We start from the raw sequence: 18530 nt of genomic DNA, 5'->3' as shown, positions 1-18530 counted from the left end.
TTGTACATGATTTTATTACATTAACCTCTGAAAATGAAGCTATTCTCATGTGAATGTGATTCTACCTAGGGCTTCTACCCAGTTGTCTTCGAACACTAGATGGCAGCACAATAGTGGTGGTCCAACATGAGACCGAACAACAAACTTGGCTCAATCATCGTTGGTTACAATTTTAGTTTTCATAGAACACAGAATTACAGTAGTTAGAAAAAAAACTATACTTAAAAAAAAAAACTTGAATTTCACAAGCGCCACATTTGTAAGGATATGACGCTGTTCATTGCTTCTGAGACGAGGGCTTCAACCAATCAGACGTCCCTTGTCTACTGTGGCTAATGGTACTGAAACGATAGTAGCTAGCATTTTTAGGAGGGACGGATACATTGACACATTGTCTGGCAATCTTGACATACAAAGTGGATGCCTCTATGCCACAGCGAAATATACCTCTTCCAATTTGCACAAGGTAAGACGTCGTAAAGTCGCCCTGACCTGAGCCACGGGAGTAGATTTTTTTTCAAGCTACACTAGTCGGTTTTGGCTAGCTACTGAGCCAGCGAACAAGTGTGGGGTCTGGTGGCGAGGACAGTCCAGAAACCCATGGACATTGTGTAACGTTACAGCCTAACGCAACGACCTACTCTGGCATGCGGTTGCAGATTGATATTGTATTGGGTTGGTTAAATACATTGTTTGGACGCACGCTTGTTTCAGGGAACATTATTAGAGTGAATATTCATGGGAACTAATTCTGACATCAGCGTAGCTAGTTGGCTAAATTAGCGTTCGTGACAGTCAGCTGAGCAGCACGTCGACTTTTGCAGTTGAAACACATTTTGAAATATCAGTTGATAAACACCAGCTTCTCATTACTAACCAATAACCTTCCAATAAGCGTTCATATTTTTAGATAGTTGGCTAATAGCCAGCTAACGGTACAATTGCCGCTCCCAAAAATGTTATTGACAACATTGACAGCTAGTTTAGTTAGTAAAACATTTTGGCCAGTGCCTGGGTTAATTTAGCTAACTAGCGAGCTAATTCACATCTGCATATCTCGAGCAAACGCCACATAGCTATGTGCAAAAATAATTGCAATGTCGTTACTAGTTAACGTTACTGTAGCTTGCTACCTAGCACTGCAGATGTAGCTAGATAGCCAATGTTAGATTATTCTTGTATGGGGAAAAGACGATGTAAAAATGGAAAGTAATTATCCATGTGGAGATTAGCAAGGGATTATGGAATGGACAATATAACGTTATAAAGACAAGGACACAGCAGTGGTTACAAGACACCCAGCAGACTATTAAAAACCCTACGTTCCTTACAATATCAGAAAGAAACAATTATGATTGCATGGATTATTCTATGGCAATCGCAAATCTATAGCTACAGCTATCGGTTTCATCTCGTGTGAGTTAGCTATTGCATAATGTTTTGTCTCTTATTTTGATCACACCCTTGCCAGCCCTCACTGCCATGTGTGTCATAGCAACACGTAGATGCTGTGTGTTTCTTCAATCTCCTGTCACAGAATAGATGGCTCAAACGGTTCTTGTTTTGCGTTTTGTCAACATAACTAGTATAGGTTTGTGATGATTAATGTAGATATTTTACCGCCATGATGTCAGTCTTCCAAATCCCTTTTGGCCCAGCTGTTGTGAGGTCAAATGTGAGGTGTCATAGCAAAATCCTGGTGTGGTATTTTACAGATTAGTCATGGATTATGTCAATAGTTTTGCATCAAGTATTTGTAGCAGCCAGCAATTACACAAATCCCCACAGGGATCGACATTAAAGCTGGTCCTCTTGTCCATCCGACAAGAATATAGATTAACATTGTTCAAATGGACAAGTAAAAAAAATCACATTACAATATCAAACAATTACACCGATCAGAGGGTAACATTGGAATAATATTAATCTATTTTTCATGTACATAAATAAATAAAAGGGGGGGGCAGAACCGAGTTTGGGAAATTCTGATGAAGGTGATAGCCTATGCATATTGGCTACAGCCTCATGTCCAAACCAATGCTGACATGAAGCGCCAGAAAATGTAGCCGACTTTTAATGACATATAGAGGCGAAATGCCAGTAAACGCACCGCACATCACCCACTTTGAATTTGAGCAGAGGCGGTCAGCATTTTAAAACTATTTAACCATAAACCTAATTGTTTAAAACCTATACTTTGTTTATTTTCTAAAGCATGTCTTACCTTGTTTCAAATTAGCCTAGCCAAATACGTCCATAGAAATGTTAAGGGAATTATTTTGTAAACACTTAATATGCCATTGAAACCAGCATATTTCTCATGTTCTGTTGGTTTTTAAATCAACGTTATTTTATTGTCCAGCAGCCAAATACATAATCCTAGTCTATCAGTAACTCATGCTAGTTGATGCATCTTTAGATTTGCCCAAAGGTCGTCAGATGGCGATATTGAGAGTTAATTTGACCGTCCAAACGCATTGTACTGTGTGCAACCGTCAATACACTTGTATCCCCCGTGGACTGGTTTGTACCTAAAACATTCTCATTTCAGGCTGCAAAGGTTTCGATTTCCTCAACTTCATTTAATGGCGAGAACGCGGGGGAAAAAACAGGAAAAATATGCATATTTTCTTTTGAAACACCATTTTTTACCACCATGCAAGTGTCTAATGCCTAGGAATGCTACTTCCTGATATTGCGCCCCGCATTCAGCGAGGAGTAAACAACCGACTGCTGCAACCTGATTGTTTCATAAGGAAAGTATGCATATTTTCCCAGTTTTTTTCACGCCTTCACGCATTGAATACATTTGAGGAAATCGAAGCATTGGTGCCGGAATGGAGAATGTTTTAGGTATGAACCGTTCCACCGGGGATATGAGTGTATTGTCATTGCCAGCTGCATACAATGCGTTTGGACGGTAAGATTAACTCAACATCGCCATCTGCCGGCCTTTGGGCAACTCTATCACGTTAAACCGCTCGCGATTGCTGTGCGCTTTTGAGTGATGTTTCCCCTAATAGAATTTGGGACGTTCGATAATAGCCTAGAACCGTGTGCGCATTGTTAAACATATAATATGAAGAAATACAACTAAATTAACATTTTATGATATACTTCTGATCTGTTGCATCAGCCTCATTGCTTTTTTGATTGTGTTTATGTGCGGTTGGTTGTATGAATTTTGGATCTGTCGTCACAGAGTCTGTTTTGAATGGTAGACATACAAACATCAAAGTATTTAGTTGTAATGTTTTTAGGGTGGCCAACCATCCTCCAGGAGAGCCTTAAAGAGGCAGTGTTGTATTTTAATACCGGTTTGAATATGCAAAAAAGCCAATAGGAAGAGTGTAGCCTGCATTTTTGTATTTTTTGCTATAGTAAAATAAGTGGTTCATTGCATCATACAATGATATAACATTTTTTGGACAAGTGAAAAATATATATGTTTTACAAGTCCAAAGGACAGGTGGCAAAAAAAGTTAGTCAAGCCCTGTTTTTGGGTCGGTTAGGCCTAGTTTATACTCTGGTTATGAGCAAGAGGTGCAGGTTAGATGTTGAATTGCCAGTCTGTCCTACTACTTGTCTTGGTCATTGAGTTGTCCTTACCCCCCACTGAAGCATGTTTAACATTGTAGCAATGTTTTAGGCCTAGAGACTTGTATTTTATTTTATATATCTCAGGTTTCAACCTTAAATCAGAGGTTGCTGCTGTTAAAGTTTATGGTGGCAAATAAAATCAGATATGATCATTTTCCATTGACAAGGTACGGAAGTAGTTGTCTTTAAATGTCCTGAAGCAGCCCTCATCCCTGGGATGTTTATGAAAGTTCTGTAAGAACAACATCCGGCTCTTGAATCACTTGAAAAGGCAACAAAAAAATTGCCTTCTGTGAGAAACAAGAGGATGGCAAAAGAATGCAAAATACCCTTGATTAAGCCTAGCACTGACAGCAGGCTGCTTGAGTGCTGCTGCCTCTCTGTGTTCTCTCTTTCACATTAAGGTAATTTGGCTGTCACATGATCACAGTGGCTGTTCTTCAAATTTGTTTGATCTTTCCATCTCTGACTTGTTGATATATTTAGCAAGTAGGGCCAATTAAATAGTTACTTAGGCCTAGATAAAGAACTCTTCTTCCATTAATCCAGTCTTTGTCCTTATTTAGGCATATCAGTTATGCCTATGGGATTTTTGCATATTAGTGTGAGAAAGTTCCACATCAGGAGTGACCTGTCAGGGGTCATGAACCCTGATGACATGTTGAGTATGAAGACCAACTCATGCACCCGGCCTTGCCTGTGTATCATCTTAGCCAGGGGTTCCCTTGGCTCAGTCTCAGCTAGGTAAGAGAAGAGATGGTGTAGCCAAGCCAGGGACTAGCCGACTAGGTAAAGCTTGTCAGAGCCTGTGTACAGACCGTTTCACACCCAAGCTAGAAGTGCTCCCGGGCTGCCGTCTTTTCCGGAGTGTCAAGTGGTGGCTTTGACAGGCACTGGGCCATGTCTACTCTCGCTAACCCACAGGAGCCTCTCGACGTATACCGTTGTATTTGAAAAAGCCACAGGATGGTTTTTCAATACTGTCAAGAACTTCAAAGAAATAGTTTTCACTTAATTTAAATATTTGTAGCTACTTTTAAGTTATTACCTGCAGTCAACTTGTGCAATACCTTAGCAGATTGCGTTCTTTATTTCACCTGTCACATTATTTTAAATTATGAAGCTTACCATAGTTCTCCAGAACAGTTGAGCCAGTCACGTGTTTGTAAACAGCACAACAGGAGAAAGCGAGCTGGTGAGTCCATAGCATTCTAGATCTATTGACGAGTCTCTGTTTTGCGGCGCACAAGGTGATGAAGTTACACTCGTATGCAATTCACTAGTAAATGTTTGCCATCATATAATGGCTTTCTGCCCGAAGTCAAAGAGCTCTTGATGAGTTATCTGTACAGCTGCTATTTTTCCCTGTGCTTCCTACTAGTGGTTTTTTTCTTTCTCCTCCTATCTGCTCCGTGTACACATGCTGCTCTTCCTTCTATTCCAGTTACTAGCGCTGCTTGTATAACTTTGAGCTTGATTTGCTTGTATTTGCAATTCGTTTTTTCTCTTTTTTTGCTCGTTAGCATTTAGCTAACAGTGTCTGATTTCACTATTCGTTTTTGCAAATTCTGTTAGCATTCTGGTAATAGAGGCCCAATGGGCTTTTTATGCGTCTTTAGTGCCCCCTTGTGTGCTATGCCGGTAATACCGTAAATCCCGGTACGAAAGAAGACCATATGGATATCTCGATACCGCCCAAACCTACCTGGATGCACACATTTTACTCTGTGTCACAACGTTTGACGTGTGCCAGTGTGGAGCACACAGGGAAAAACCACTTGGCCTTACTTGCTGGCCTACATTTTATAACCCAGAAACAGTGTAATGACCATAACTGAAGCATAATCATAGCAAACACACATCATGTCACATCTCTTCCAGGAATCAAGGGATCTGTGTGTTATTGAAAAGGTGCCTTCAATTTTTCTCCCCTAGGACAGTGGTTACCAAACTGTGGGGCCCTTATTATTATTTTTATTTTTTAAAGGATCTCAGTCTGGCTTTAAACTTACTCTTGAAAGTCGCAGTAGTAGAAGGCACAAGGTGCAATTTCTAAATTGGGTAGTGCATCATCAGTTCCTCTTGTCATGTCAGTCATTGTATACCTTAGAGAGCTATTTATAACTTGTCAGAAATGTCCACATCAACTTGCCCATTTTTTTTTAGTTTTTTTAGCCCATAGATATTGTTGTATATTTTGTCACTCTAATATCACATGTATACACATTAGACATGGCAAAATGTATAGAATTGCAAGAAAATTTGCTTTAAACTGCAACATTTTCATTGCACCCCATGACAAAATATGTGGAATTGCAGGAAATGAGCTTTAAACCTGTGAAACTCTCTCCACCAACAAGAGTGGTGTGAACATTTTGTGTCATGAATAGTGTTTGTACCAATAGAAATAGACATGGCGCGCTCGCGGGAGGGGGGGGTGTTCCCCAATGCTGGAAGTGTGGCCCGAGTGGAAAAAGTTTGGGAACCCCTGCCCTAAGAGATACTAATGTATTTTTTCCCCCTCTCTCTCACCCCACTGTGCTTACTCAGTGTCCCTGGGCTGGGCCCCTCACAGGTTTCTGGGCCCATGGGAGAGGCTTGGCACAGCTCTAAGACACTGTGCATTGATGAGAAAACACTGTCGGCAAGAAGGTGAAGTGATCAGAGTACAAGCTTGGTCAACAAATCAATCGTCACTGACAAGGCAGAGATAATGGGTCTGATAATGAATGCCCCATGCTCTGGCATTGTGTAATGAAACAAAGGAAATAACAGTATGCCACTTCAGAAAGTTATTTATCTTACTGCAATGCACAGGAAACAATCAGCTTAGGCCTAGGTAGGTCCTATCTAAAATGCTGGATGCCTTGTTGTGCTGTCTCTCTTTACCCCATTTAGCCCTGTAATTGTGAAGTCCCTTTTCTCTACAGACTATTCACAAGTTATTTTCTTTTAACTGATTAGAATTGAGGCTGGGCCTGAGCCAGTGGAACATTGGAACTGGGGCTTTAGTGAATGGCTGACAGACAGGCCGGATAGCAGAGGTAATTCATGGTGGAAAACAAGCTTTGGAAGTGTGTGAGTAAAGTTTGGTGGTTGTTGAGCAGATAGAAATCCTTGACTTGGAGACTGACCAGTTCCAATGTAAGACAAAGGTAATTACAGAGACCACCTTTTCAGTGTTGGGACAACACCAGCCTGAAGGGAATCAACAGGAAATGGGCAGGTATTGTAGTTTACTGCTAGTCTGCTACTGCTTGTAGCCTTTTGCCACCATTTACTGTTCCCCCTTGCAACAACTTGTAGACTACAGGTTCCTCCCCAGCCAAGCCTCCTAAGCCTGTCTCTGTGCGGTGCTGGCTGTTCAGGGCCGTCTCGCCGGGCCAGGGCCAGTCTAGGATTGCCCCATGTTGACTTGTGTGAGTAATCGGTGCGTGATCAGCAAAATGTAATCGCCTTTAGCTCAAGCCTGCCCAGGGCATTACTAGTCACCAGTAGTCACAGTGTGCGTGTGTGCGTGTGTGCGTGTGTGTGTGTGTGTGTGTGTGTGTGCCACAGCAGGGCTATTGTCCTGTTCAGCAGAATGTGTGGCTGTGTGGAGCGTTGGAGTCTCACTGCTGGCCTTCTGCTTTGTTTTAATCACAGGGATTTCAGATGGAGGCTCCACAGTTGTGATGCATTATTCATGTTTAACACATTTAACGCACTTCACTACACTCCGTCTTGGAGTTTAATCCCAAATTCATCTGCGCTACGCTAAGTTTATTGTGGTTTAAAATGATCTGTAAGGGTTGTGTATAGGCCCAGTTCTTACATATGTGTGCAGACATTGTTAAAACATAAACCCAGCCAGTGCTGAATGCTATATCCTTGTGTTTTGCTGGTTCATACAGTATCCTTGTATTGACATTGGGTTTATGAGATGGGATATTCTAGGCAGAGCTGTTCCAGTTCCCTAGGGTGTCTTCCCTGTGGCTCAGTTTCAGTTGGTAGAGCATGGTGTTTGCAACGCCAGCATGGTGTGTGCAACGCTAGGGTTGTGGGTTTGATTCCCACGGGGGGCCAGTACAATTTTTTTTTTTAAATAACTAATAAATGCATGAAGTGTATGCATTCACTACTGTAAGTCGCTCTGGATAAGAGCGTCTGCTAAATGACTAAAATGTAAAAATGTGTACTAGGTGTTCCAGTTCCCTAGGGTGTGTGTGTGTGTGTGTGTGTCTTAGTGCTAACCTCCTGTGTGACTGTGTATCTTGGCAGACTTCAGCCATGGCCACGACAGGCGCAACTGAGCCAAACCGGCCTGGCCCCCAGAGGAAGATGTCCACCACAGGGGAGAGCTTGTACAAGGTGCTAGGCCTGGAGAAAGGAGCTTCCGCTGAGGACGTCAAGAGAGCCTACAGGTAACACTCAGCCTGTCTCTGGTCGTTATAGCTACATAGCCTGTTTCTCAACCTGTAAGCCTGTTTCTCTATTTCCCCGGAGCAAGTTAATGATCAGCTTTATTCAGGAGTTGGTCCATTTTGGATCTGTCGTCAGACACAGAACAATTACTTTTAATGAGGTAAAAGCTCTTTATAGGATTTAGAGTTTCTTCAAATGTGTATGTGGTGGTGTGGACTGAGATTAATTTATTCATCCATCCATCCATTTGTTAATTCATCCATCTATTTACAGGAAACTAGCGTTGAAGTACCACCCAGACAAGAACCCAGACAACCCGGAGGCTGCAGATAAGTTTAAAGAGATCAACAACGCCAACTCCATCCTGAACGATGACGGCAAGAGGAGGATCTACGACGAGTACGGCTCCATGGGCCTCTATGTGTCCGAGCAGTTTGGAGAGGAGAGCGTCAAATACTACTTCCTCATGTCCAAGTGGTGGTTTAAGGTGAGAGAGTCTAACAGGGTAATATATTAGGTTATCCGGGGTGTAGTCAGTAGTGCTGTAGCCTCCGACAGTGGGGGTGAGTAGCCCCACTCTCCCAGCTGACTGTCTCAGTGATGACATACTGACTGGACTTCTTTCACAGCCACTCAAACACTCATCACACTAAGAGCTGCTGGGATTTTATTAGACAATGTTATGGATAGAATTCACTGTTTAGTACTGTCTTCTCCATGCATTAGACACCCTACTGTAATCCCTGTTGGGAGTACATTGACAGTATATAAGTATTTGTGTATAATTGCTTTGACAAGTTTCATAGTTACCTCCCTCTCAACCTGTCAGTGTACTGTGTTTTTCTGTTTCCATCAGACAGATGGCTCCAGGTGCAAAGCAGTCTTTATTTAGAATTGTGTTCTGTGTAGTTGTGCTCAGTCACTCTGAGATGTGTGGCCTTTGATGCTGAGTAGAGTAAGTACAGAGGTCTAGATGCAGTGATGAAGATCCACTGACTGTCTCACAAACCTCACTCTGCTTTCATCTACAAAGAAAACTACAAAAGAAAGGAACATTTCAGGGAGAAACAAAACCGCTCCACTTATTTATACCCTAGAAATGCTTGGTACAATAGGATTATTGAGAGCATCCACATGTATTACACTGTCTCTGCTGCTAATATCCCCTAGCTTCTCTCACTTGATCACCCTGTAGATCTGAGGCTAGACATAAGTTCTCCTGCAAGCAGGAAGACAGCGGGTGACTGTCCCGACTGGGTATATGTGATCGGGAGAAGCTCCGTACTGATAATGCTGTGTGTTTGTGTTATGCCCTTGTGCTGCAGACCATGGCCGTGTGCTGCACTGTCTTCTCCTGCTGCTGCTGCTGTTGCTGCTGCTGTTTCTGCTGCGGGAAGTGCAAGCCACCGGAGGAGGATGATCACTACCAGTACGTGGACCCAGAGGACCTGGAGGCCCAGATCAAAGCTGAGACGGACAGAGGTGAGACCACGCTGGGAGGGGACGGGGGAGTTTTTAAATGGGGGGGTATTTTGGGTTGGTGGCAGGTAGTATGTGTTAGGATGTTTGGGGCGCTAGTAAGTAGGCTGGGGACAGTTTGGCATTGGGTAATAAACTAAGTATGCTAGTGCACATATCCATTTTTCTATTGTATAGTATAGACTACTATAGGTGGGATAGAGCTCATGAGGAGGGTAACAGGATAAATACAGTGTGCCCCCCAATCCTTCTGTGTTGGCCCTTCTCCTGGGTCCTGGCGCCACTACACACTACCTCAGCGACAGGCCGCCTCGCAGATGTGGGTTTTTCAGCCTGACTTAACGCTGTCACTTCCTTTCAGAGGAGGAAAGAAGAGGGAGGAGGGGCAGGGAAACAGCAGAGCACAGATGGGGCCAGAGCAGCCAAACAGGGATGGGAGGAAGGGATTAGGGAATAGAGGAGGGGGGGCACCGGTGTTTAGTCCAGCTAGGCAGGACTCTGGGTCTACAGCACCTGGTCCTGCCCAGGAGGTAGAGGCTGCAGGCTAGCCCTTAGATTACCTTGATGTGCAGGTATTTATAGCTTACTCATACTCTGAATGAGAGACAGCTAGTTCATATCATAGAGGAGGAGATTATCCAAGTGAGAGCCCTCTGACGTTTATTTAAATATTTTTTCTACCATGTTGAAATTATAATCATCACTCTCCTCAGTCTGAGTAAATTAGATGATGATAATTTGTCTGCTAGTGCAGAAATGTGCCTTGTATCACAATGCTCCTTTACCAGAATGGGTAATATAATGTTGTTGTTTGGTATTTTTGGATGTGTAAAAGCGATGGATGTAGTGTCAGAACAGTGAGCAATAACATGTCAACATTAACAGGTAGAGATGTCAAGTGTTTCTTTTCTTCCAACATTTCAAGCCCAACAAGAAGCTCTTTGTTTTACCCTCTCCCATCAGTGGTCCCCAGAACAGGGACTGGGACCGGGGCTGGGACCGGGACAGGGGCCGGGACAGGGGCCGGGACAGGGACCGGGGCTGGGACAGGGACCGGGGCTGGGACCGGGACCGGGGCTGGGACCGGGACAGAGACCGGGACAGGGACCGGGGCTGGGACCGGGGCTGGGACAGGGCGAGATGAGAAAGATGCATGTAATCCTGTCAGATCTCAGAGGATGCTCTCTGCCTCAGCGTCATGTGTCGTGTCTTAACTGGTTGGTCTGAGGACAGGACTCTCAGCTCCTTCACTCATGTTGCCTCTTTACACAGCAGATCACCCAATAGAAAACAGTTCCAAGGACTACACTCCTAATTGCCTTGTTTTTTTGTTCTGAGGAGTGATCCGTGACCATGGTGACCCCATAGCCACGACCCTTAGCCCAAATGACTGTCACACCATTTGGACTTTCAGTATAAGGCGTTATAAGCAAAATGACAATGCAATTTGTTTTGCTATTGGTTTCAGAGATATTCACAACATGTTCAGGCGAATACCTAGATGATATGAATAATCTCCTCACCGTATCACACAAAAACAGGAACTGCGCTTCATTTACAGTAACTGAAAAGGAAACCAAACATGACACGCTAACAGCCCCAGGGCAGTATCGATGTGGGGATAACATATCAGTATACTCTGGCCCAATGAGCAGGCCTGGTTTATATCATTCTGACAGAGGTGTTTCTGTACGTTTGTGTTTTGATCCACCAGGTGACACGGTAATCATTGTGCAGCCCATACCTGTAGCCGTACCTATAGCTGTATCGAGTCCTGTGGCTGAGAGCACCAGCCTAGGCCCTGCCAGCTGCCTAGACCCTGCCAACTGCCTAGACCCTGCCATCAGCCTAGGCCCTGCAGTGGTTGACAACCCGACCAGGCCGATGGCTGCTGAGAACCCAGGCGAAACGTTGCCGGAGTCTAAATGACTCGTAAGCCCCCCGTCTCCCTGATGTACTTGCTGTACTCAACCCAACTGCATCGTGTCCATCCGTCCCGCTTCCTGTGCACGTTGCCACGCCTCAAAGCAACCCGTTTCACCAGACTGTGTTTGCTCATAGTGACACATGGTGCCTTTGTACTATGTTCAGCTGTTTGTTCAACTGACTCACTAACCATCCAATCTGTTTGCCTGTCAGTGTTGAGTTGCATGATGTCATGGCTGTTGCTTCAGAATGTTTTGAGCATGGCTGCATGTATGAGCTTGCCTTGTGTGTATATAATGTAGTGGACCTAATTTTGCCACGGATGGAGCAACTCAATAACAATCATTTCAGTTAACTTGATCGCTAAGTATTTTGTCAGTGTTTGGTCCATCGTGAATGTATCTGTAGTAACTCTTTGCTGCCTTGGTGATAAAGTGGATGTAATCTCTTTGTTAATTAGGCATGGTTTATGGTCATTAAGCTATAGCCTAATCTATGCCCAGTATCCCATTACTTTACCAGTAAGACCACAGAGACGCTTATGCTGGGTGTACACTACGACATTCAAAATCCAAACATCGCTGAGCCTCTCATGTTAAACGAATGTCTTTCCTGTAGTTTCTTGTCTTGCCAACATGGTGGTGCGCACAATAAACCACCTGGTACAGAAAAGGGGGTCACACGCTACAAGAGTCTTCACTTGGTCGTGAGGATTCTCCATACCACCACGTAGTCTCGCAAAAACAATGATGTGATTAGATTGTTAACGTAGCTAGAACGAGCTGTGGCTCAAAGCAGTCTCATAAACGTTTTCTGTCAGACATTGACGCATGACAAACAGAGTTGAAATTTCTATTGCTTGTGAACTTCAGAGCTGGAACGAGTTGACGCTTTGGTTTAAGGCAAGTACAAACTCATCCTAGTAGTCATGGCTCCTGCTCGAAAGAGTTCACAACTTCTGGGTGACGCGAAAAAAATGTCATCATCTCACTGTTTTCTTTGGCGAGCACTCATTGGCTTTTGTTGATCACCGGTCTCAAAACTTGTCGTTGCACATTTCACACTACAAAAGTATTGCAGATTTTGTGCCAATAAAATCCAACATGTTTGAAAATATTGAGATGTCTGGGGCTGCTCCAAGACGAGATCGGTAGCCCTCAGATGGCGTCTCTGACCCGCTCACATTAAACGAGCGTCGGTGACAGCCGCGTGCGCTGAGTAGGCAACAATGAGGATTTTGTCTCCAATCTCAAAAACGTATCTGGAACAGCTAAATCGGTGCCCGAATTGTGTAGTGTACTACCGGCTTTAGGCATTTTAATAGGATGTAACAAGTGAACTTCACAAGACAAAACAGGGCCCCACAGCAGCCAAGTACTCACTCAACCCACAAGACATTAGATGCCTTCAATAAACAGTAGTCGTCTATTCATATTAAAAACATCAATATAATGTCAGGCTGGTTAGTTGAAAACCTAGCCTGTGGATATGTGCTAAAAGCACAGTCTGTTTTTCGTAATTTGTAAGTCGCTCTGGATAAGAGCGTCTGCTAAATGACTTAAATGTAAATGTAAATATGCTAACACAACGCTTTGATCCCCCTGGGGCCTTTTGTAGAGGTACATTACCTTTAGAAAGTATTTATACCCCTTGACTTTTTCCACATTTCTTGTGTTTACAGCCTGAATTTAAAATCAATTAATTTGAGACTGATCTAGACACAATACCCCATAATGTCAGTGGAATTTAGTTTTTTACAAAATAATGAAAAACTGAAATGTGTTGAGTAAATCAGTATTCAACCCCTTTTAATGCAAGCCTAAATAAGTACAGGAGTTAAAATGTGCTTAACAAGTCACATAATAAGTTGCATGGACTCACTCTGTGTGGTTAACATAATTTTATGACTACCCCATCTCTGTACCACACACATATAATTATCTGTAAGGTCCCCATTCGAGAAGTACATTTCAAGCACAGTTTCAAACACAAAGATCAGGGAGGGTTTCCAATGCCTCGCAAAGAAGGGCACCTATTGGGAGATGGGGGAAAAAATAAAAAAGCAGACACTGAATATCCCTTTGAGCATAGTGAAGTTATCAGTTATGCTTTGGATGGTGTATCAATACACCCAGTCACTACAAAGATACAGGTGTATTTCCGAACTCAGTTGCCAGAGAGGAAGGAAACTGCTCAGGGATTTCACCATGCGGCCAATGGTGATTTTAAAATAGTTAATGGCTGTGATAGGAGAACTGAGGGTGGATCAACAACATTGTAGTTACTCCACAATACTAACCTAAATGACAGAGTGAAAGGAATGAAGCCTGTGCAAAATCAAACATGTTCCAAAACATGCATCCTGTCTGGAATATACTAATTCTTCAATACTCTGGAATATTCCATGATATCCACAGTATTAGGATGTCTTTTGAAAGTTTGTTCGTGGGGACATGATCTAATGTCACCTGTAGTAGGGACAGGTGTGTGTGTGTGTGTGGTGCAGTGGGAGACCAATACCCCTAAGACGAGCCACTGCTGTCCTGTCTCATCCGGCCATATGTTTTTGTCATTTCACCTCATACCTACTTCCTCAGCACCATCCTCTCTGTTGGTGCTCTGTTTGTTCAACACCATGATGCCTGTTGACATGTTAGTCTGATTCTCTCTTTAGCATTACCAAAGTGATAGCTGGAATCTTCAAGAGACTTTGGCTATGTAATAATATAGGACTATCATTATATTGTAATCTGATATAGTAGGGGTAGTAGCCTAACTAATAGTACAAGTGCTTTCTAAGCAGTGCTCTGTGCTCTCCCTCTATGCTGCATATGGATGATGTCCTCTATAAGGAAAGTGACAGTGTGGATGAGCATCGCCAGGGGAGGGCAGGTAGGTTCATGGTACACACTTGGTCATGTTCAGTAGGGCACACCGTAGTAAAACGTTTTGCGACGGAAAACAAAAATCTGTATCCTTACTGGACACGCTCAGGTAGCACGTCCTTGTTTCAAAACGTTTTCCACCTACTGAACATGGAGCTTTCAATATTTCAGGACAGGTTACACCTGAGAACAGTTAAACAAGGGCCCAACTTTAGGTCATGCCTCCTGCTAATAATATATTCCCATATGAATTGCTTCTAGTTAAGACAACAGGCTGTATTTTTTTGATAACAGGATTTATTGCAACAAAGCTAGATGCGAGTTGGAAGCTTCCTGTCAACAGGATTTACAGAGTGTGTACCTGGTAGCCAGACTTTGCCCTTGTAGCCTCAGCCTGGCTGCTTTATTTTTTGAGAGTGTTTTTTACTATTGTTACAGGCTTTTGGCTTGTATTGTGTTCATGAACCTCAACCTGGACAGATGTTCCTATTGGGATGTTTCCGCATTGTCTTCCTCATTGGCATCAGGTCATCATTAGTCTATATCTACAGAACCCTGATATGTTATCTGATGTTTACAAAGTCATTGCCATTGACGTGTGAAATGCATTGGGATCATTGTTACCTGTCTGTACATGCCTGTTAGTTCTTCATTTAACTTCAGAATTTGACCTTTTAGTATCATACAAAACATAGAGAATGCAGAAGCTAAATTCATTCATAGAGCACATAGCCTATATGTAGCCTAGTCCTTTACCTACTTGTTATGGAATGGGACACTTGGCTAACTTTTCTCTATTGAGGGTTATTATTTTCCCCAGTGAGTCTGACACAGTTCAATGTCTTCCTGCAGGTCCACGTGCCCCTATTGTGATCCAGCCACATTCCATCGCCATCGAGGTTCCAGAGACCTCCCAGCCTGCAGCCAGCCAGCCCACCTCCAAGCCCCAGCAGTGACCCCTCCCAGCCCCATCTACCCGCTGGAGCCCTACCCTACGGCGGGCACGGCCAGGCCCCTGAGGTCCCCACACTGGAGCCCCCAGCAGCCAGCCAGGCCAACCGTCACTAGTGCCAGTCAACCAGCCAGCCAGTCAACCCCCCCATACTGTGGTACAGATGTAACTTAATGGACACAAGCGGCAGGCTGCCAAGAGACCAGGACTCCTTATGACGTGATATATGTGTCTATCTATCCACCAAACTGAGGATTGGAACACTATCCCTACTTCATTTCATCCCTCCGTTTCTATCCTCCCTCATCTATCCCCCCCTTTCTCTCTCTTGTCTCTGTTAGAACGCTGTGGGATTGGAGACTGTCTCTTTTTAAGTTCAGTCTGAGTTTTAAATGGCCTGAGCCAAACATTCCACCTCCCCGGAGACTAAAGCATGGATCAGAGGAAGTAAAGGCTCCCAAACAGATTGCATGTGCTTCGTTTTAATTGCATGCCCCTATTGTACAGCACTGGCAAATACATACCCCATGTATCCACACCCCTTTACTACAGCCACCACCCCACCACTACCAGCGATACCGCCAGCTGCAGGTGCACCTACAGTATGCCACACAACCAGGGGTCTCCCCGCCACCTGAAAGAGACCCAAGAGTGGGGCTGGATACAGTAGACATTCAAAAACAGTGAAAATGTCAGGTGGATAAAACAAGAAAAATGTGTTGATTGCTTAATTTAATTGCTAACTGTCACAATTATGTTAGTTAGACCAAAGCCAAACTAGATGCCACTCACTCAATGTGTTCAACAGTCAGCTCCCAAAGAGACGTTTCTCCTCATGCCACTAGAGCCAACCTGAGAGGATTGTTTAATTAAGGTGTATGTATGCATTTGGGTCTACTATGCACTTTTGAAACCTGTGAAGTGGGTAAATGATCATTTCTAATGGACTGTTGGCTAACATGGGTCCAGCCAAGTGCTTACTGAAACCCACAGTCAGCACAATGCACTCTCTATTGGGTGGAACTGACTACTGACTACAGCTAGCTAACTGCAACCAAACGACTTATCAAACGTTTCCCATCTCCAATGGTGGTTTTGCTTTGCATTCTCCTCATAGTCTGATGTAACATGGAGACATAGGGGAGTGGGTATGTACTATAGGGGGCTGTTTGACCCAGCCACTAACACCATGCTATGCCACATCCTAGATGACTACTTTGTTCGCTGTACTGCCTACAGAGATATCCCATCACTGAATATTTTAGACTTTTCATATGTTGATTTGACTTCCTTTTAAGAAGTAACACACCAGGCTGTTTTCCATGGGGTTTTGGTGGACTGATTGCCATGTTTTATGGGCTGAAGAGGCACGACTTCTAGTCTCAGTGATGAGATGATACAATGTCCCACAGCAGGGTTAGGATCTGTCCAGATCACCCAACCAGCAGTTTATCTGTACTTAAGTACAGTTCTCTTTATAACCCTGGGGGTGCAGAGTCAGGGCTTTCTCAATGTTGTGTAATCAGAATAGTGAAAACAGTGAAGTGAATGAATGCCATATTGTCATTGAGAGTCAGTCAGTCCCAGGTGTGTGTGTAGCATTGTACAACATCGTTGATGGTTTGTTCATGTAGTGCTGAGGTCAGTCAGTCATTCATCCCCTCCCAGTTGTTTTGTTGTGGTTTGTCATTTGAAAAGGGCATTCTGTGTTTCCTGAAGAGGGGCTAGTACATGGCGTTAACCACCTTGTGTTTTGGCTGAAGAGCAACCCTGAAGATAAGCTAAACTAAAATGATGTCATCAAATGATGTCAAGCAGCCATTTTATCTTTTGTAGCTCTCTCCTGAGTGTTTACATAGAAATGATCTATCAGCAGCATCATTTTGTTACTGGAATTATTGCACCTTTTCTCACCTCTTCATATCAATAAGTTAACAGCTAAAACCCACCTGAAATTTCAGACTGTTGGTTGTGTTTTCACAAACCATAACATAACAGTACAGTATCTGGCCCCAGGGCTCAGAGAGGAGGAATACATTTATTCTGGTGATCCTTATCTGCTGTAAATAATAATAATCACAACCACATGTGTCACATGCAAATAACATTATTTGAGAATCCCTATGAATGGGAAATGTTTTAAGAATCATCCCCATTTTAAATGGTGTACATTGTCCTTTATTTATTTTTTTATGTCAAACCGAAAGAGCTGTTTTAATAAAACACGTTGACAGACAGTTGGGAAGAGCAAACCCTAGACTAGCCAACATGGTCCTTACCAAGGGGCAGCTGGTTGACAGAGGAGCTAGGCTATGTCTTAACTGGTTGACAGAGGAGCTAGGCTATGTCTTAACTGGTTGACAGAGGAGCTAGGCTATGTCTTAACTGGTTGACAGAGGAGCTAGGCTATGTCTTAACTGGTTGACAGAGGAGCTAGGCTGTCTCAGCGGGTTGACAGGGGAGCTAGGCTGTCTCAGCGGGTTGACAGGGGAGCTAGGCTGTCTCAGCGGGTTGACAGAGGAGCTAGGCTGTCTCAGCGGGTTGACAGAGAACTAGGCTGTCTCAGCGGGTTGACAGAGGAACTAGGCTGTCTCAGCGGGTTGACAGAGGAACTAGGCTGTCTCAGCGGGTTGACAGAGGAACTAGGCTGTCTCAGCGGGTTGACAGAGGAACTAGGCTGTCTCAGCGGGTTGACAGAGGAACTAGGCTGTCTCAGCGGGTTGACAGAGGAACTAGGCTATGTCTTAACTGGCTAGGCCACCATAGCTCTGGTCTACAGTAGCAGGCAGGCAGACGATAAGTGTATATCTGCTCTGAGTGTAGGGACAGGGCTGTCCCCATGTCATCACTCTCCTATAGAACACGGGACTATGGGGACTCGGCCACTAATAATATGATTGATGATTGTAATTTTGTCAATGCTTTCATTATGTCATTCATTATTCACCATGATGTCTTTCATGGACAAAAATTATCTGTAAATGTGTATTTATATATAATGAAATTGAAACAATTAAAAGAAGGGGGATTTGTACAATGTTTGTCTTCTATGTGATTTATTGTGTACTCTGAATTCACAACACTGAGAATAGTTTGTGTGATATCAAAGGAATGGCTCTCAGTTCTCCATGAACAAACAAAGTATATCTGTTCACAGAAGAACGCTATTCTTTCTCTGTTCTCTCCAGCAAAAGATCACCACTCTTTGGTGAAGATATGATCTGCTGCCATGAGGAAAAAGTACCAAACTATCTTTATCAGGAATAGCTCAATTGTAGCCATTA

General features: G+C 43.6%; 1 protein-coding gene across 7 annotated transcripts; it reads left to right on the top strand.

Annotated features, from left to right (window-relative positions):
• Window positions 1-152: 152 nt before the first annotated feature.
• LOC106571443 (dnaJ homolog subfamily C member 5) lies at window positions 153-18283 on the top strand. 7 transcript variants are annotated; one of them, XM_014144553.2, is made up of 7 exons: window positions 153-466; window positions 7861-8003; window positions 8278-8491; window positions 9330-9486; window positions 11198-11415; window positions 14262-14301; window positions 15147-18283. In XM_014144553.2, the coding sequence occupies exons 2-5, from the start codon at window positions 7870-7872 to the stop codon at window positions 11410-11412; spliced, it is 720 nt and encodes a 239-aa protein (XP_014000028.1). In that variant the 5' UTR covers window positions 153-466; window positions 7861-7869; the 3' UTR covers window positions 11413-11415; window positions 14262-14301; window positions 15147-18283. The 7 variants fall into 7 exon arrangements, with proteins under 7 accessions (XP_014000028.1, XP_014000029.1, XP_014000024.1 ...); XM_014144549.2 differs by lacking the exon at window positions 14262-14301 and having other exon boundaries at window positions 155-466; XM_014144556.2 differs by lacking the exon at window positions 11198-11415 and having other exon boundaries at window positions 162-466.
• Window positions 18284-18530: the final 247 nt, after the last annotated feature.

This window comes from Salmo salar, chromosome ssa15 (assembly GCF_905237065.1).
Source record: "Salmo salar chromosome ssa15, Ssal_v3.1, whole genome shotgun sequence".
Taxonomy (NCBI): Eukaryota; Metazoa; Chordata; class Actinopteri; order Salmoniformes; family Salmonidae; genus Salmo; species Salmo salar.
The sequence above is the reverse complement of the archived record's forward strand: the minus strand, read 5'-3'. Positions and strand labels throughout refer to the sequence as shown.